The sequence below is a fragment of the Tauraco erythrolophus genome, chromosome 2, assembly GCF_009769465.1.
Source record: "Tauraco erythrolophus isolate bTauEry1 chromosome 2, bTauEry1.pri, whole genome shotgun sequence".
NCBI classification, from domain to species: Eukaryota; Metazoa; Chordata; class Aves; order Musophagiformes; family Musophagidae; genus Tauraco; species Tauraco erythrolophus.
In genome coordinates, this window is record NC_141466.1 from 30,836,967 (window position 1) to 30,855,831 (window position 18,865).

An 18,865-nucleotide genomic window follows, 5' to 3' on the forward strand; every position below is an offset into this window, starting at 1 on the left:
GTATCTCTCCTTCAGCACAGGGATGTATTTCACTTGTGGCCTTCCAGCCCTAGCAATGGGAGAAGGCTGGAAACAGGCTGTGCCGAGGTTGCACTCTTTGTGGTCACAGCTCTCATGGTACTGTCTTCTGGGGAATAGCTGTGGTTCCAGAAAGGGACCGGAAGTCTAACAGAGGAAAAGGGGGAACTTAACTGCCCCTGTCCGCGGGCCTAGAAGACACTAAAGATTTTGTAATGCTACAGCAACAGTTGTACTCTTTATAATAGTTTTGTGGTGGTATTCTTGGAAAAGTTTGAACTTGTCTATCATCGAGATGGAGTAGTTTTGCTAAGTATGTTTTGTATATGTCAAGAATGAATACCAAAGTTTGATCTTGCTTAACTTGTGAGTATTGTTGAAACGTACAGGAAAGACCTGCAAGCTTATTTGTATAGCCACGTATGTTTGGCTACATTTTATTCATACAGGCTAAAGTGAAACCTTTAAAGCACATATGTTTCACTATGTTATTGGTTTTTGATAGCATTTCATTTGCAGTCACCTGTGTTCAATGCTAATTCCCTGCTAAAGTTGTCAAGTTTGTAGAATAAAATCATTACTTTTATGTTTTTAATTGTTAGTGGTTAGTTGTGTTTCACTTCTTAATTATTGCTTTTCTTATTTGGTAAAATGATTCGAAAGCTAATTTAAACTCTGCTCCTGCATCTGCACAGAGACCCATTAATGTGATTGCAGAGCTGGTTTCAGTTGAGGTCCTTGGGCAGTAATTTCTAACAGTGATGTCATTCATGTGATGAAAAAGGGATGAGCAGTGAATTACAAGCATGAAGGAAGTGGTAATTACACTGTTTGGGTTTGTATTTAATGTCTGTCTGAAAGCTTCAGCTTGTTTGAAGGACAGACTTAGCTGAGCTTGGTGAAGTGGCTTCCTATTCGCAGGTGTCTGCCTTCTGTGTTTGCCATCCCTGGGGCAGACATGGCTGAAATGACGTGAGCTTGTTCTGTGCTACCACAGTCGATACCAGTATGTTATCACATAGCTGCTGTGGTTTCTAGCCCCCCTGTCCATACCAGTTTCCATTGCTGCAGGAGTGACACTCACCAGCATCTGTGTCAGTGCAGCTCTGGTGCCAGCCCTGCCCTTGAAGTCCCATGTGAACCACTTATGAGCTACATGCAGCTCAGTAGCCACCAGTGAACCTGGTCCTTGTGCCACTAGAGACTTTTGTACTGCCTTTTTGATCCAAGCCCAGGCTTGCTTGTGCATATTCTGTGTTAATTCAGGCACTTTCCAACTTTTTGATGTCGAGTGTGAAAACTTTCAGGTTCTTTTAGCTTTTTTTTTGCTTAACTGGTCAGTGAGCAGAGTAAAACGGTGTTTGGATTTTCCCAGAGCTTCAAATGGGTTTGCATATATTTTCTTGCCTAAGTCACTCAGCTTTACAGTTGGTCTTGTTTTTCTTTCCTCGTCAGCTGCCAAGTGAACTTTTCATTGTAACAAGACGGGCAAGGTCAAAGAAGAAAACTAACAAAGTAGAATGACGTGCAGAGCACTAAGCAAAGCCAGATACAGAATTAGCTGTGTGCCAGGAATGACTTTCCTGCTCTGATAACCGCCAGTGACTCTGTTGGGAATTAGGTTACTCTGTTAGGAATTAGGTTAGTTCAATTTTTCTTTTTTCCTTCAGGACAAGTGTCAGATCTGACTATGGAAATCCTTACTCTGATGAAGGTGTGGCTGGTTCTGCTTCATTCAGGGCTTTTTTTCCCTTCCCTTGTTCCTTGACTCTGAACTGATTCCATATCCATGTTATTTAAAGGAGCTTTACCAGATAAAACCTTATTACAGCTGAAAAAAACAGCCAGTTATGCAAAGCAGAAATGAACATCACTGACATTTCACCTTTAACGCTTTTTTTCAGTGTTATTTAATTGCATCAAGTATTCAGTAAGTAAATATATCAACTTTTTGTCTGTCTTGCTGCCAGCCAGACACTAAAATACCTAAGTCTTTTGGCTGCAATGTCCAGATTTATGGTGGTACTTACTCCCAAGAGTAAGGTCTTGGCTGAGTTACCGGTATGAGGAGGAGCGTATGTGTCATCCAACATAAGACGGGTTCCAGCTGTCAAATGCCACACTACCTCATCCTGATCAACAGTGGTGCGTACACCTGAAAAAAAACCTTTGAAAGATCAGCAGATCATGTTTATGTTGCTGTCACAACCTGCTTTTACTGCTAGGAAATGGCTTTGAGAAAAGGACATTCCTATAAACATCATAAAGTCCAATTAGTACATTTTTTGTAAATATTTTCTCCACTTCTGTCTCCACACTGGCCTCATCCAGGAAACATATCCTGGATTCCTCTGCCATGCGTGTTAAGAGCTCATATGGAAGAGAGATATTCATGACAGTTCTCCTTCAGAAAGCTTGACGCAGTTATTGCATCAGATGCAGGAACTGAAACTCGGCTGGGTTTCACATTTGCTATTCCAGCTTGGTGCCTGGGGAAAGCTTTTGTCATCATTATTCTCTGCAGTTCAAAGCTCCAGAAGTAGACGTGATCAATGGACTTGGCCCCTGAGCTTCCACCTTCAAAGTTAAGATCCTCCTGCCCCCTGTTATGAGAATATTAGCATTAAGCTCTTATTTAGTAACAGGAAAAATGATAAAAGACTCAACATTTCAAATCATCTTGCAGTTCTGGTCCCCTCCTACTATTTATACACATTAGAAGAAATGCAAAAAAACCAAATCAAAATAAAAAAATCATAACCCTTCCCCCTCCCAAACTGCGAATTGATCCTCTTCCCAAATGTGAGAGGATGTGAATAGGTTGGCAGTTTCATAAATAATAATAGTTACTGGCTGTCAAGGATATTGCGCTTGAGATGGCTCTTGCAGTTGAATCCTGATGAGACTTGGAGAACTTGAGTTTAAAGAAAATAAAATATTACATTTTAATTATAATACTGATAAGGTTGGAGATGGGGCAGTCTACACAGCACTCGCAAAACTGGCATCTGTTTGCTAGCAGGGTTGGTCTGCCGCGTACATTGGTTGGAATTATTAACTAGGAGAGCAGAAAAGCAGGGTTAAAACCATCTTGATTATTTTGCTAGAAAGTGCTGTCACTGTAATTGGTTCCAGAATTTGAGTTAATGTTGCTGTGATTAATTACTGTGAAGTACCTTTGTTGAAAGTTGATTTATTTCAGAGAAGGGTACTAATTTATGTCAGTATTTTTGTTTTCATGAATGCTAGTTAGAGCAGGAAGAATCCTAGAATTTTGTCCAACACTGTATTTCTTGTCTCAGTGTGACCAACCATGGTTTTTCCGTGTTTTCTTTATGGACAGTGCTGGAAAAATTCCCAGCATTGAACTTACTTGTAAGACAAAGAGCTATGCCCAGTGAGTTGTTAGGAAGCGCTTTGTTAAGGACAGCTTCCTTGTCTGGAAGTACATGTAAATGAAGGGGAAAAAAATTCCACGAACTTGCCAGATGTTCATTTCTAATTTTACAATGATGTAATAATCCTGGGTATCTGGTTTATCACTGGGATCGTTTGACTACACTCAGGAGCAGAAAATAAAAAAAAATTCGAAGTTGAAATCTTAGCTTTTTAACAAATGAGCTTTCTTTCTATGGCCTAATATCAGCAGTGACGTGTACCAGTGATTTTCACTCTAATGAGATTTTTCTTGTCTGAACTTGAACTGTTGCCATTTAAGGAACTGCTAACTTGAAAATAAACTCCTTTAAAGTCAAAGTACCATTTGACTTTGTTCCTCTTTCTGTTTTCACTGCCTACGCAATTTGTTTACTCAGTGGATTTTTTTTTTTTTTTCCAGGCTGGGACTTTCCAGTGACGTGTCCTCAGCTGGAAGGAGGGGGGGAAGTTTTTCACCACTGAGCAACATTGGGATTTTCCATTTTCCAGAACTCTTCCCGCATGCCATTTATAGTTGATGATACGGATCTAGTTCGGTTTTGTTTCCCTTTTGAAAGAAAGAGATGTGCAACTACAAGCCTTTCATCTCTCCTGCTCCCGTGTCATCAGCTTTCTTTTGTCTGCTGAGAGAAACTGAAAAGTTATAGCAGTGTCCCCCCCACCCCGTCCACCATTTTCCACAGCCACCAGCTGTACTGCGTTTTCACTGGCAAAACCTTGTTCTGGACCTCATCAATTCTCAGCGTTATTATTCGATCGCACTTATCTTCTGTCCTCAGTTGCATGACTTACTACACCAGCACTGTTATCGTACTACCAAGGCACCAGCCTTCTTACGTAGGTCAGTTGTGTCCTCTTTGAGCTGCCCTTGTGGTTTTTCATTTCCTATTCTGCCTCAAATTCAAAATGGTGATCTGCAAGTCCTGGCTGAGGCTGGCTTCTGCTGCCTACCTGACCTGTTCTCTTTTGATGTCACTCATTCTTTTATCCTTTAACGTGTCTCAGTAAATTACCTTATGCTTTCTTTTGCTGTGACTTCCTTGCTGCTGTCTTCTGCAATGCTCCTTGTATCCAGAACACCCACCACCAATTGTCTTGTTTTTAAATCAACCCTCGGGAGTAGGCAAGTCAGAAACTACACAGATAGTAGATTTCTACTTACTATACTAAACAGAAGGCATTACAGAACAATTAAACATCTGTAACAGAAGAGAGCTAGGTCGTCTTATTTAGTTCTGATCTATTTTAATAATATGCCAACAAATGCAAATAAAACTGAACAAACCACTTGCAAAATAATACGAGTATATCTCTGTGTTATCTGGTAAGAGACGGGAAAATCAATCTGCTGCTGCTTACACAGGCTCTTGAGAACAGGGTTATAGAATACCAAATACCATGTGACATGGTGAGGTGATGCAATATTTATAAAATATGTGCAAGTCCCCCAAGCAAACCGTGTTGGTTTTCCTTTTAATCATAGAAAGATTAAGTAAATACTGGAGTAAGGCTACTGCTTAATGGAGTTCTGATGTTCTTGCCTTCCTTTTGGCAGGTACACACACAGGGCTCTCGCTGACTTTACAAAGAGCTGTATATATTTAAGTGGAAGTTATGAAACTTAATAGGATGTGTTATATTTATTACTTGCAACAAACCTTGGAAAGGAACAGTGATAAAGAAGGATGGGCTTGAATATTAGGAGCACGGGATATGTCAAACCAGTTCCTCCCATTTGTTCATCAAGATTCACATGTACATAGAATCATAGAATGGTTTGGGTTGGAACAGGCCTTAAAGATCATCTACTTCCAATCCCCTGCCATGGGCAGGGACACTTTCCACTAGACCAGGTTGCTCAAAGCCCCATTCCACCTGGCCTTCAGTATGGCAAATAAATTCCTTTTTAACAAGATTATTCTTCCCTTACTGTCAGTGATGCACAGTCAACGGACAAATGCAAGTCATAACCAAAGGACTAATTCTACGTAAGTGTTAAAACGTCTGTTTCAAAACAAAAATTAATGTTGGGCCATACTGAGTTGAATAGCTGTAAAAAGTCAAGCTAAAAGTTGTTAAAATTCAAGGTTTAATAGTGGTCAGATAGGCAGTTCTTAATAAGTATGTACAATCTTTTTATTAAAATACCTATCAGCAATGATTGCAAATACTTCAGTCCAACCAAATGCCGAGGTCTGTTTCTTATGCTTTAACTGAATGGTGAGTAAGTGAGGTAACTGATTCGGACCTTCAGTAAAGTAGGAGTCACAGAACATGTTTCCCCTATGTGTTAATATAAACCAGAAAAATTGCATAATTTGTTGATGACTACTAGAATTTACGTAGCACTGTGGAAATTTTTGGTTGCAGCATTCATTCATCAGCATTTATGGTTGTGAAATCAAACGTGCATAGTCTTTGTCCTTGATTATTTATGAACTTTGCTTGGAGTTAGGGATGAATACTGTGTCTCAGAAATAGGTTTTGCTAACAGAAAAAAAACGAAGACTGGGACAAAACTTTGTTGTTTCTCTGCAAATCTATAAGGAAGACTTTGGTTTAAATATCTTGCTGATATCCATTTGCATAATACTTTGGAAATAAAAGGCTCCTGGGTTGAACATAAGCAACCAGCTTCTCATTACACAATGTACCTTCAGCGGCATGACTTGTCATTGCTGCCTGCTAGATAGCGTATCTCTAACATTGTGTACTACTTGTGTAGAAAGGCAGCTCGATGATGCAAACACAAGGGAGTCATATCAAAAGGTTTCTCTATTACATCATTTTATATATTAGAATTTTTTCTTCTGATTCCTTTTCATTTCTTATTATTTCCAACGGGGAATGCCACGACTGAGCCCTTTTTTCCATTCCCAGCAGTCCTTGGTTAGTAGATAATTTTTCTAGGTAGCACTGCTGTTTTAAACTATCTCAAACAATGTAAATCCACAAATATACTTTGTGCATACATCATGTTGGCACAGCCAGTGGGCTAGGAGGCTGAAATACTTGTATTTCAGAAACCTACTCAGTACCAGGCATTGCTGAAAGTGAATTCTCACTGCAGAAGAAGAGCGTTTTTGTGAGTCACTGCAGAAGTGGCATGCTCCTAGGGCACAAAAGGATCAGAGATCCCACAGGAAGATCTGCAAGCGTGGCTCCACGTTACTTCTCTAGAAGTAAGAAGAAAGGATAAATAGGTCAGGTGTTAGATAGCCTATAGTGCCATAGATCTGCCAGGGTGGGTCTGTGCGGCTGGCAAGTACTGGCTGCAGCCACTGTCTCCTTCAGTGACAGAAATTACTTTATCTCTGAGGTGATTAATACTGTTGAAAATGGATACACATTTATTTACCATGCTTTTGGATGAATTGAACCATCCTTTGTAGCCCACACCCCATAAAAAAAAGAGAAAGCAATTGCCAATTTTTGTACATGTGGTTTTGCCACCCAAAGGTAAAAAAACTTTATGGTTACAGTGGGTGTTGGTAACAGATGGAAGAGAACGTAGCTAGATCAGGAACAACGGTGGATGTAATCATAGTTTGCTGACTACAGTTATCTGAGAGCTGTCCTGAGTTTCACTTTGCCTTAGTCTTTTCCATGTTGGAAATCTTGAAAGATACAGCAATAAAATTCCCACACAGTCTTTCTGTTAAAGTATGAGTGAAATGTTTGTTTCAAGATCTGAATGAATAATGTCAGTTGTGTACTCTTATTAGTTCAGCTTCACGCGTTAAGCTTACCCAAATTTCATAGATAGATTCATAGATTCATAGATTTCTAGGTTGGAAAAGACCTTATAGATCATCGAGTCCAACCATCCCTAATCCCCATTAAACCATATCCTCAAGTAGATCATCCACCCTATTCTTAAACACATCCAGGGATGGGGACTCAACCACCTCCCTGGGCAGCCTATTCCAGTGGCTGACAACCCTTTCAGAGAAGAAATACTTCCTAACATCCAACCTGAATCTCCCCTGACTAAGCTTATGCTCATTTCCTCTTGTCCTATCACCCATCACTAATGTAAAGAGCCCTTCCCCCACCTCCCCACCATCTTTTCTCAAGTATTTGTAGGCTGTAATCAGGTCTCCCCTCAGCCTCCTCTTCTCCAGGCTAAACAGCCCCAACTCCCTCAGCCGCTCCTCATAAGTTTTATTTTCCAGCCCCTTGACCAGTTTAGTCGCCCTTCTTTGGACTCGCTCCAGGAGCTCGATATCTCTCTCAAAGCGAGGGGCCCAAAACTGGACACAATATTCCAGGTGCGGCCTCACCAGTGCCGAGTACAGGGGCAGGATCACTTCCCTGCTCCTGCTGGTCACACTATTCTTGATACACGCCAGTATCCCATTGGCCTTTTTGGCCACCTGGGCACACTGCTGGCTCATATCAAGCCGGTAGTCAACCAAGACCCCCAGGTCCTTCTCCGCCAGGCAGCTCTCCAGCCACTCTTCCCCGAGCCTATAGCGATGCTTGGGGTTTTTATACCCCAAGTGAAGGACTCTGCACTTGGCCTTATTAAAGCTCATGCCATTAATTGGCCTCATGAGCTCATGCTCATTTCTTCCGATCCTTGGCAGATCACATATCTAAGAGAAACTGAGACCACGTTTTAATATTTGGCAGCAACGCCAGGCATGCATTAAGGCAGCCTGAGCAGCCCCTATCCTGCCCACTTGTTACTGACCATCCACTGCATTTCCCTCTGAGTTTATCTACACCACTTACGCAGCCACAGAATGCACCAGAGCAGGAACTGGACCCAGCTGCGCCCAGCAGAGAGGCAGGCGAGGTTGGTTTGCTTTCCAGCCGCATCGGTTCCTTTGCTTGCTTCACTCATGGGCGCGCAGGCACAAGGGAGGAATTGACATGGAGAAGAAAGGGTGTGCGAGCCTGATGCTCACTGCCGAGATAAGGAAAGTGCTCAGGGAGGGCTTGCAGTTGCTATCGCTCAAATCCTGTTGACCTACAGCCTACAAAAGTGCTGTTGCTTGTCTGGTAGTTGGGTTGCTCCCAGGAAAGAGGCCCGTAGCTAGAAGCAGGGTTGCTCTGGAAAGCAGTCACTAAACAACGCCTTAGATTTTCATTTTATGCAGTTAGAGATGTAAAAACTCTTTTCTGTGTGGCTGAAACTTCAGCTATCGAGTGGGTAAAAAAAGATTACCTAGCAACAGCTCGACCCAGTTTGAAGCTGGTACAAACTGCGGTGTAGAGAAGAATAGAAAATAACTAAGTGGGTTGTGTTTCAGGACAAAATGTCTTGTCTTTTTGTTCTACCTGTTCTCTCTGCGGTAATCAAACTTTGCATCTAAGATACAAACAATCAAAACAGGCTTCCTGTTTTAAACCAGCATACCCTTGTGTATAACCAGGATTGTGTCCGTACTGTTTATGCTCATTTGAGACTCTCTATCTCTGTCTCATCCTTCAATAAATTACATTTAAAAAACCCACTTTAATTCTATTCATGACTCTCTGCTGTTGTGTACTAACGTTTGCTGTCATTTTTTTTCTCATTCTCTATGTTAGAGACATGTACAGGTAGGGCCTGAGTCACAGCCCACTGAAACTCATAAAAGTCTTTCACCGAAGTTTAGAAAGCTTAGAATGTGTCATGTAGCTGGTCTCTGACAAAACATCCAATTATAGTAAAAAAATACAATACTAAACTCATTTTAGCAGATCTAACTCCCAGTACGTGGAAGGATATGTGGAGATTTTTCTCCCCAAAGGGATTTTTGAAAAGCGGTTTCTGTAGAGCAGAGGTAGGTACAGGAATTCACAAAGTGACTTCTCTGAAGAAGCTTTAACATTTTCCAGTAACAGCCTGCACCCTTTCAGTGCATAAAGATTGTTAGCCAAACCACAAAACTTCAAACTATTGGAACATAGTGTGAACCTTGGAAGCATAGTGTGCACTCAGGCAAGTAGAGAGTCATTTTCTTACCTCCTTCCCTTTTCTCAAGGACCTTAATATCTCTGAGTTAACTCCCTAAAAGTCCATCTGGACAAGGGCAGTTTCATACCCATGCTGAGCGAAGCTTTGAATACAAGGATAATAGCTTTATTTGCATTAATCTTAACCTAGTTACAGCAGGTAAAACCAGCAGCAGAAAGAAGTGGCATGGACTTCAACTGTAGCTGTGTGAAAGGGAATGGACCTGTAGAAAATGGACCTATTCTTCATGTCTAGCACTATGTTCTCTTAGGTGAAGTCCATTCCATAACCTCCATCATAAGCTGTCACTGTGCGATGAAGCCTGAAGTGGTGAGAGTATGAAAAAGAACATTTCTTGGGAATGACAGACATAATTCAAATATTATATATATATATATTTCATGAAATTTATGAAATCTATGAAATTCAAATATATTTTTTTCTTTCTCTCAGGAATGCTTGAAAGAGATGAATTTACAACCTATGAAATGTCATTGTCTAAAATGACATTGTCTAAAATGACATTTGCCAACTTATTCTTAAGGTTCCCTAGATCAGCGACACTGCAGCTGCATATGCTAAGATATTGCTCTTGCTCTCTGCTTCCTTTTCAGTGAAGCTTTTCGGGAAAGAGTAGCATGTGTTCTTGTAAAGCTTGTTCCACAATGCATACTGACAGAAAGCAAAACTAAACTCACAAAGGCAACGTTAGAGCATCTGATTTTATATATATATATCTTTATATTTATATATTTATATATATATGCATACATACATTTTACCATAATTTAATTTGTATACAATATAAATATATATTCAGATTTGATTTTTAAAAAGCCTGTATGGCTGCCAGGCTGATCACTTTGCTTTACTCCACGTTCCTTCCCTTCACTTTTGGCCAGTTTCTTGGGGTATTTTCAGGACTGCAAACACCTCGAGAAACTGTGGCCTTCATTTATATTTTTACAGTATGTTACACGTATTTTGTATAATACAGCCATCGACATAAAATCATCTCTGTATATTCACGCATATCCATAGTACAAACATCTATAGCACGAACTTGTGATGCAGAAAGTCTGAGAGTGCCTATAGGTACTAATCTTTTCTTTGTGTGACCGATCACGAGAAAAAAGTTAGTTCCAGTGTAGCAGCCCAGAACTTGATGCTCACGTCTGCAGGTTTGTGGGCTGAAACACTGAAACACTCTTCACTATTTCATTTCAACCCTCTACCAGCTACTGACTGCCCTAGTCTGCCTCCCGCACTAACGAGGACCTCAATTACTCCATAACTTTTAACCACAGCCTCCATTCAGGGCAAGATTTTTACTAAGTTGTCCGCATTGAGGCAGTAGAGAAACTAAAACTGTAGCCACAGAATCCAGTCACTCCCCAGCCCAGCTCCAAAGACTAAGGGTCATGTTTTCTGCTTACGCAAATTAGATGAGTTTCTCACATATTATGTCATACTTTTCCCTACTGCTAGTCACCTTCCGTCATGAAATTTTAGTTGGTTGATTACTTCATCCATACTCAAAGCACACAACTACCGTATGACTTCATTTCATGCAGTAGACCATATATTCTTAAATGTTACATCTGGGTAGTTTTTACAGTGTAGATTTCCACTGAAAATCATCCTTCGCACCTGATGCAAGTAAGCCCTCAGGTGCCTAGGTCAAACCATAAGAACTCTAGGGAGGCCAGAGTGAGTCCTCTAGGAATGAGAGGCAACTTGCTTATAAACCAGCTGCTTATCTCTGTTACATCAAGCACACCAGCATTTCAGCTGCAGAGGAACAGCAGTGAGGCGGCGTGTTTTTCAGGCCTGCAAGTCTGTGCTTGAAGTCACAGCTGTCATCTCGCTTCAGGAACTGCAGCCCTCTGGACAGACGGGCACCTTCTTCCCTCTCCAAATGCACCTGTGCGCAGACACGCATCTTTCCAATTCCTTCCCAGACAGATCTGCTAAGTAAATTACCTGCTGAGTGAATCACCTGGACATCTGTACATCAGAGCTATGACTGTTAATGTCTCCCATAGTGGTGTGAGATTTACACATCATCATTACAGCAGACGCAGGTTTGGTGTTACGGTGGTCACCCCAAGCATGATACCCAATTCAGGGACCTGGATTAAAGCAGCTCCATCCCACGCTCACTGCATGCTCCCTGCCTATACAGAGATATACTCCACAGGTTGAGCTAACGCTGTCGTACCTTACAGGCAAGAGCTGAAAGTGTCCTATTCCCAGGATGAAACTCTGAAGGAAAATTTCAGATTTAAATAAAGACTTGAAAGCAAGCTGCCTACATTGCATCCATTAGTCTGTTAGTTTTATCGTTCTTACAGAAAGGAGGGTACAGTCTGTATTCCACTAAGTGTCCGGGTTGTCTTCTGTTGGAGATTTTATTTAGAACTGTATCACAGTCTTGCAGTATGGAATGAGCCCAGAAGTTCATTTTGCTATTTTATGCTATTTCCTGTTTACTTTGGACAGGAAAAGTAACTGTACTTTCACTTTTTATCATTTTTTTAATCATTTAAATTCTGTGAGGTCGTGGTGCCCCCTAATGCCTTGAAGACCGGAGACTGATAATTCTGTTGGTGATTTCCTCTTAAAGCTCTGTATAGGAAGAATACTGTAAACAACATTTTATTTTCTCAAATATATTGGAGCACTCAACATTTTTTTTTCAACATCCCCTTTTGGTATTGCATACACATAAGGAATAAAATAACTTTATTTTAAAATCTTATTTTCATTTTCAGACTCAGAAAAGCAATTTGTTTGTCTTAGAAGCTAGGTTCTTAATTATTTGTTGACACCAAACAAACAGGCATGAATTAAAAAATGTTGAGCTCCTAGCATTTTCTTTTTTGATTTTTAAAAGACTAAGTGCATACTCAGCATTTTTAAATGTAGAAGCCTACACATGTATTAGAGAACTTAATCATATGCAACCGTAATATTAACTTTCACTTAAATCTAAAAGTATGTTTTCATTGTACTATTTTAGTTGGGCTTTTTATCCCACTTCTGATGCTACTAGAATCTAAGTACTATTAGCATAAAATATGACGACAGTAAGAAAGAAGTTAAAATATTTACTCAGATTTCAACAGTACTTTCCCCTCCCCACAGAGCGTCATGCAGGCTGCAAGTAAATCAGTCACAAAGGAACACTGTACAAGTCATGTATTTTGTTGTAAGTCAGTTTGCCATGAACATTAAACTAATAAGCAAGGAATGAATTAATTGAATCAGTAAATAAAAACATGTATTGCTATGTTCCATATACAATAACTTACAATTTCATGGGATCGAATTTCTTTCTAGGTGAACACCTATACCATGAAGTGGAAAAATAATACTGTATGATTCTATGTTTGCATACACAGTGAGCTGCTTTCACAATTACTTTCACTTTAAATAAACTCTTATTGTAGTCTCAGTTTAGCAAATAATCTGATCTTTTTTTAAGAAAATGCATTTACTAGATAGAGTCAGAAATGTCTGCGTCATAGAACATCCGGAGGGACATTTTTATTTTCTTATTTCATTCATTATTGTATGAATACATGGAAAATAATGTTATGCTGAAACAGAACAGTAATAGGGTTGTTGACCTCCATCAATACAAAAGAGGGCAACACCATGTGTTCTTCCTTTGGGGAAGATACCTAGTTTACGCACTTTGTGTAGAACAATTAAGTTATCTAGCTACTTACAATATATGACATTAAAAGTGGAAGATTATTCATCAGCAATAATTTGGGTAAATGTTCAGTTTGTAATTACGAAGAAGAGTTAAAGTGTGCATGAAGGGTTTGGTGTGTGAGGGTTTTTTTATGGTTTTAAGTCAATGGGGAACACAAATGCTGCTCTCCACTAACAGAAACAATGTGGCTGAGCAGAAACCAAAGAAGTCAACATATCCATGGCACAAGGGATGAACCACATCCGGGGAAAATGACTTTTGATTGTAGAATCTACTGTGCCAGGAAAAAGATTTAAATCAGTAAGCAGAAAACAGGATAAGGATACAGGCATCTGAATGTCTCTAGGTAAAAAAGAATCTATATACAGAAAAGAGGGAATGTTACATCATAGACTATTAAAACACTTGCAGTTGCTTTCTCAAAGCAATCCTTGAAACAACCACTGCAGCCACCTACATTTTCTTTGTTCTAACACAGCAAGCATTGGCTTTTGGAAGTCACATGAAGGCTGAGGAACTCGGTTCCCTCTGCTGGTACATCAGGAAGTCGCCATCTTAACTATTAATGTCACAATGCCAAGCGGGAAAGTATGTACGTCCGCTTACGGAGACTGTGTGATGTCACATGCCAGCCACATGTAAATCATCCTCCTATGCCTTCATAAATTGTTTCAAAGTGTCTACCATGGCAAAGTCCAGCGTACACTATGTGTGTATAACACGTAACGTCAGCTGTAGATAACCAAGCACTCCAGTCAAGGAGGGTAACTCACCAAGGCAGCACTAGAGCAAGTTAAGAGCAAACTGTATCTGTGGAAGGCAATGCAGCGACGCTTTCTCAAACATGTGAGTACTATGTTACTCTGCTGGAGAACACTGGTCTTTTGGGTGATTGATTGAATTTTCCCCATGTAAAATTCCTTAAAAAATACATTGAACAGCAATAACAGCAACAGAGATTATTCCCTGTTTCTATATTCTCTGTCCTATATGCCACTTCTTAATGTCATATTTATAGCTAATTCACTCTTAAAATCTAGACGGAAACCACCATTCCCACGTCACCATCAACTGATCAACAGAACACCGCTCATCCTGCCCAACAGCAGCTGCGACACTGCTGTTGGGAATAAAAAAGGGAACAACGGGCTCTCTCCTTTCTCATTCAACAACTGCCTTCAAACTGTTATCATTTTTGGTACCTGATGTGGAGCACGACAGTATGTGGGAAACAGACCTGGGTGCCGTAACTCAGGAAAAGCCCTCCAGCATGGCAAAGGTGCTCTGCTGAATGGCTACTCACGGTACGGTGGTTTGCCAGAGGAACTGCCTCAGCTTTGCTCAGCCAACCCCAGAACCACCAAAAGGCTAAAATATGGGTGAAGCCTGGCTAAGCGCATTTTGGCGGTACGCTTCATTTTAACTCCCTACCTTATATTCAAAATTTCAAATATTGTATTTGCCTTGTGCATTTCTAACTAAAAACAGATGTACATATTCTCCCAGTTTAACTATACGTCTTTACACGAAAGTATTTTTGCTCTGTAGCTGTTAAGTTTCTTCCAAAACCATACCAGAATCTTAAAGCTAGATGACAAGAACAGAGATTATTGCTAATTCACAATGTATTTTTGTATTATTCTTCACTTCTGCAAACGGTTTCGTTCCTAATTTTGCCAAATCAGGAACGTTACTGTACGTTGTTCCTAATTTACTGAAATCAGAAACTGAGTATTTCACAGTTGGTCTTTGCTTTTTGCTCTTTCTCAACATTCCTTGCACTCGTTTCACTTTCTTTTCTGGCTGGTCTTCGGCACCACCTGGTGTCTGACTGTGGCTTGTTTGTTCTGTACAGGAAAAATCAGCACCTCATTTAAAACATCACACAGTAACGTTTTAATGGAAGTATATTTAAGTTAGGGAAAATAACATAAATAGTCTTGCTGTAGCAAGACTTTTAACTTTAGCTAGAATGAGAAGATTAACATCTGATAACGACAAAAGCCTTAGAGGACAAAATTCAGACACTTCTAACGTAGTATGAGAACCTAATGACTCACATATGCAAACTACTTAACTGATGACCTCCACTACTGAGAGCGTATTTTAGGCAAGAAATTACGTCTAATAAAATCTAAGTGGTAAAATGCAGCAGGAAACATGGTCACTGTATAATGAGGTTTGTCATAAATTCTGGATGGATCAAATTATTTCCATTGTTTTGATGTGTTCACACACCCCCAAGGGTTTCCTGTTGCATCTTGTACGTGCAACAGCAGTTAGTTCTGCAAGCTGTTGCACCTGCTGACTTGCAAAGGCAGCACACCTGGTGCATGGAAAAACAGAAAGTCCAGATGGAACAGTACTGAAATGTAACTGAAAAATAAACTCCCCAAATCATCTACTGCTGTTGATTCCTAATGCTTCACTGAAGCCACCTATACTGGTTTCGGCTGGGGTAGAGTTAATTTTCTTGACAGCAGCTCATGCGGTGCTGCATTTTGGATTTGTGCCCAACAGTGCTGGTAACACAGGCATGGTTTAGTTATCGCTAAGCGGCGCTTGCAGAGCCAAGGCCTTTTCTTACACTGCCCCACCAGTGAGTAGGCTGGGGGTGCACCAGGATGCAGGAGGCAACACAGCCGGTACAGCTGACCCCAACCAACCAAATGGATATCCCAGACCATACAACTCGTGCTCAGTAATAAAGCTGGGAGAAGAAGGAGGAAGGGCAGAAATGTTTGGAGTAAATGGTGTTTGTCTTCCCAAGTAACCATTGCAAGTGATGAAGCGCTGCTTTCCTGGAGATGGCTGAACACCTGCCTGCCAATAGGAACCAGTGAATGAATTCCTTACTTTTCCATATCTTTATCTCAACCTACAAGTCTTCTCACTTTTAACCCTTCCGATTCTCTCTTCCATCTCGCTGCAGGGGGGAGCGAAAAAGTGGCTGTGTGGGGCTTACTTGCCCACTGGAGTTAAACCACACCACCACCTTAACTATTCCTTTCACACAGGCAAACACTGCCAGGCTACAATTCTTCAACTGACTCTGAAGGCCCTGAGCAACCTGATCTAGTAGGAGATATCCCTGTTCCTTGCAGGGGGGTTGGACTAGATGACCTTTGAAGGTCCCTTCCAGCCCTAACCATTCTATGATTCTATGATTCTATGACTCCGCATAATTAGACTGCTTTAAGCCCATGGAGAATTTTCACGGAGATTCTGTACAGAAACACAGTTTTTGATATGTGAACCGATCTGGAAGTTTAATCTTTCTGGCCATGCCTTTTGACAAAAGAGAAGACCCAGTAGAGAGATGTCTCTGCTACTTTAGCAAACCTATTACATTGTCCTGGTTTTAGCTGGGACAGTGTTGGCTCTTCTTTTTAGCAGCTAGAAGAGCTCCGTGTTTTGGTTTTACTCAGAGGCTTGCTCTGAGAAGAATGTTGATGGCACACTGATGTTTGTGGTTGGAAGTGAGACTCCAAGGACTTTTCAGTGTGCCGTGTTCTGGCTGGAGTGCAGAAGCACAGCGGGATAAGGGGGGAGCATAGCCGGGACAAGTGGGCCACGATTCCCCTTGTGATTTGTGGTGGAACTTAGGATTGAGGGCCAAACTGGCCAATTAGTATTCCATATCGTGCAGCGTCATGCCCAGCATAAAAGTAAGGGACAGCTGGAAAAAAGGGCTTTTTGCGCTTTTGCTCTTTTGCCAGTTTTGCTCTTTAGCGCTTCTGCTCTTTTGCCTTTTTTTTTTAACCCCTCTCTCTCTCCCAGTACTCCCACTCTGAGTACTATCTCTCTCTGCCCCTCTCTATTTCGGGGCCTTGCGTTCATCTGGGATTCCAGCTTCACGACGAGACGGGCTTCGGATATAAGGGGGTGGTGAGCATCTACACACTGTGTATTACTCATCTGTATTAAATTGTTCTTATCTCAACCCACGGGCTTTCCGTTTCTCCTTTAATTCTCTCCCTCATCCATGGGGGTGGGGGCGGGTGAGTGACTGTGTAGGGTTTGGTTACCAGAGTGACCTAACCTACTACATACATGCAGACTAGAACAGCTGTACTATTAGCTGAAGCAGGGATCCATGTATTTCCACCTCCAGTGATAAGGGAGCATCCAGGGAAAACTAAAACAAGGGCAAGTACGTCTGCCCAAGCTTCCAGCTATTTTCAGCTTAGGGTGTTTCCCAAGCCTGACATAGTCTGCTACTTTAGCAACCTTCAATTACTTTCAAGTACCCGCCCAATCTCCCCTGAAGCCCAAGTAAACTCTTCACATGCGCAACATCCTTTGCCAGAAAGTCCTGCAGCTCCAGTTCCTGTTGCACGAGTCGTCCCTCCAAAAAATTCCAACCACGCTTCTGCTAGTTTCTCATCATGGGCCCCACAGCCCTCACTGCGAGGAGCCCGTGGCAGTCGGCGACCACCTCTCTTCCCAGGATCCTCCCGGCTGTGTCATGTCCTTTCCAGGCCGAGGAGCCCTAGCTTAGGTTGCCTTCTTCGACTGAAAAACTACCCTCACTTTTCACCGCGAATATTTCCCTGCCCCAGTGTGACTTTTTTTGGAGGCGAGGGAAACAAAGCTCAGCCAACACCTCGCGCTTGTGTAGCTGCACAGCCCGGCAGCGCCTCACCCAAGTGCTCCGTTTCCCTCTCTCCGCCTTTCCCGCTACCCCACAACGAGTGACGGGTCCCGCGGCCTGAGCCTTACCGCGGTGCCCTTTCCTCGCTACCCCTGCTCCCACCCGCAGGCCCCAACGCGGCCCCCCGCCACCCTCTGCCTTGCCCGCCGGGGCCGCCCCGGGCCGCCGGGCCGCGCAGCCGCCAGCCGGACACCCACCCCCCGCCGGCGCGGCCAGCCGCGGGCCCCGACCCGGAAGCGGAAGCCGCCGCGGTGCACTGTGGGCCGGCGGCGGTCGAGGCGGCGCTGGGTCTGAATGAAGGCGCCGCGGGCGAGGGGCCGCCGGCGCCGCTGAGCGCCCCGGGGCCGCCCCGCGCCCCCTCCTTCCCTCCCCTCCCCTCCCCTCGGCGGGTGGGCAGGCGGGTAGCGGCGGCGGCCGCCCGGGCCCCGCCATGTCCTACAACAAGATCCCGCCGCGCTGGCTCCACTGCCCCAGGAGGGGGCAGCCCGTGGCAGGTGAGCGCCCGGCCCGGCCCTGCCTCGGGGCGGCTGTGTGGCGGCAGCGGCGATCACCCCCTCCCCTCCGCTGCGCTCTCCTGCCCCCCGCTCCTCCTCAGAGCTGCGGGGCGAACGGGGCCCTTCTTAGGGCTGCCGCGGTCCCTCGCCCTCCGGCCCGGCCGAGGGTCTTTGTCCCGGGGCCGAGGCTGTACTGGTGGGGGGGCGCCGGGCGGCCCTTCCTCCATGAGGTCCCTGGGCCGGGGTTGGTCCCGGAGCTGACTTCCCGGAGGGCACTTGTTCGCTGACGCCCAGCCCGCAGCAGGGCTTTGCCTTCAGCGTGGGGGCTCGCCCTCCGTCTGGCTAGTGCAACCCCTGAAACCGATTGCCCCGGCTCCCTTGCAGGGGTACAGGCCCTCTCTTGCCCTCGGAAACCTTGCTGCTGCGTTCTCGCTTAGCACCGCTTAAGTTTGGGACTAAAACTTTTGCCGTCTGTCATGTCTGATGAGAGGCGGCAGCCGGACGCGCAGAACTGCCGTACTGGAGCAAACTGCAGCCCTGACGAGTACCCTGTCCACCCTCTTCTTTGTTTTTTTGTTTGTTTTTTTTTT

At 43.1% G+C, this 18,865-nt stretch overlaps 1 protein-coding gene across 3 annotated transcripts in view; it reads left to right on the top strand.

The window, feature by feature from the left end:
• Nucleotides 1-18,211: 18,211 nt before the first annotated feature.
• RNGTT (RNA guanylyltransferase and 5'-phosphatase) overlaps nucleotides 18,212-18,865 on the top strand; it is a 203,583-nt gene continuing 202,929 nt past the window's right edge. For 2 of the 3 annotated variants that reach the window (XM_086608204.1, XM_086608205.1), the window contains exon 1: nucleotides 18,212-18,275. In XM_086608204.1, coding sequence (XP_086464330.1) covers nucleotides 18,212-18,275 — 64 coding nt within the window. The remainder of the gene's footprint in view (nucleotides 18,276-18,865) is intronic. The other variant, XM_086608206.1, reaches the window with a different exon arrangement.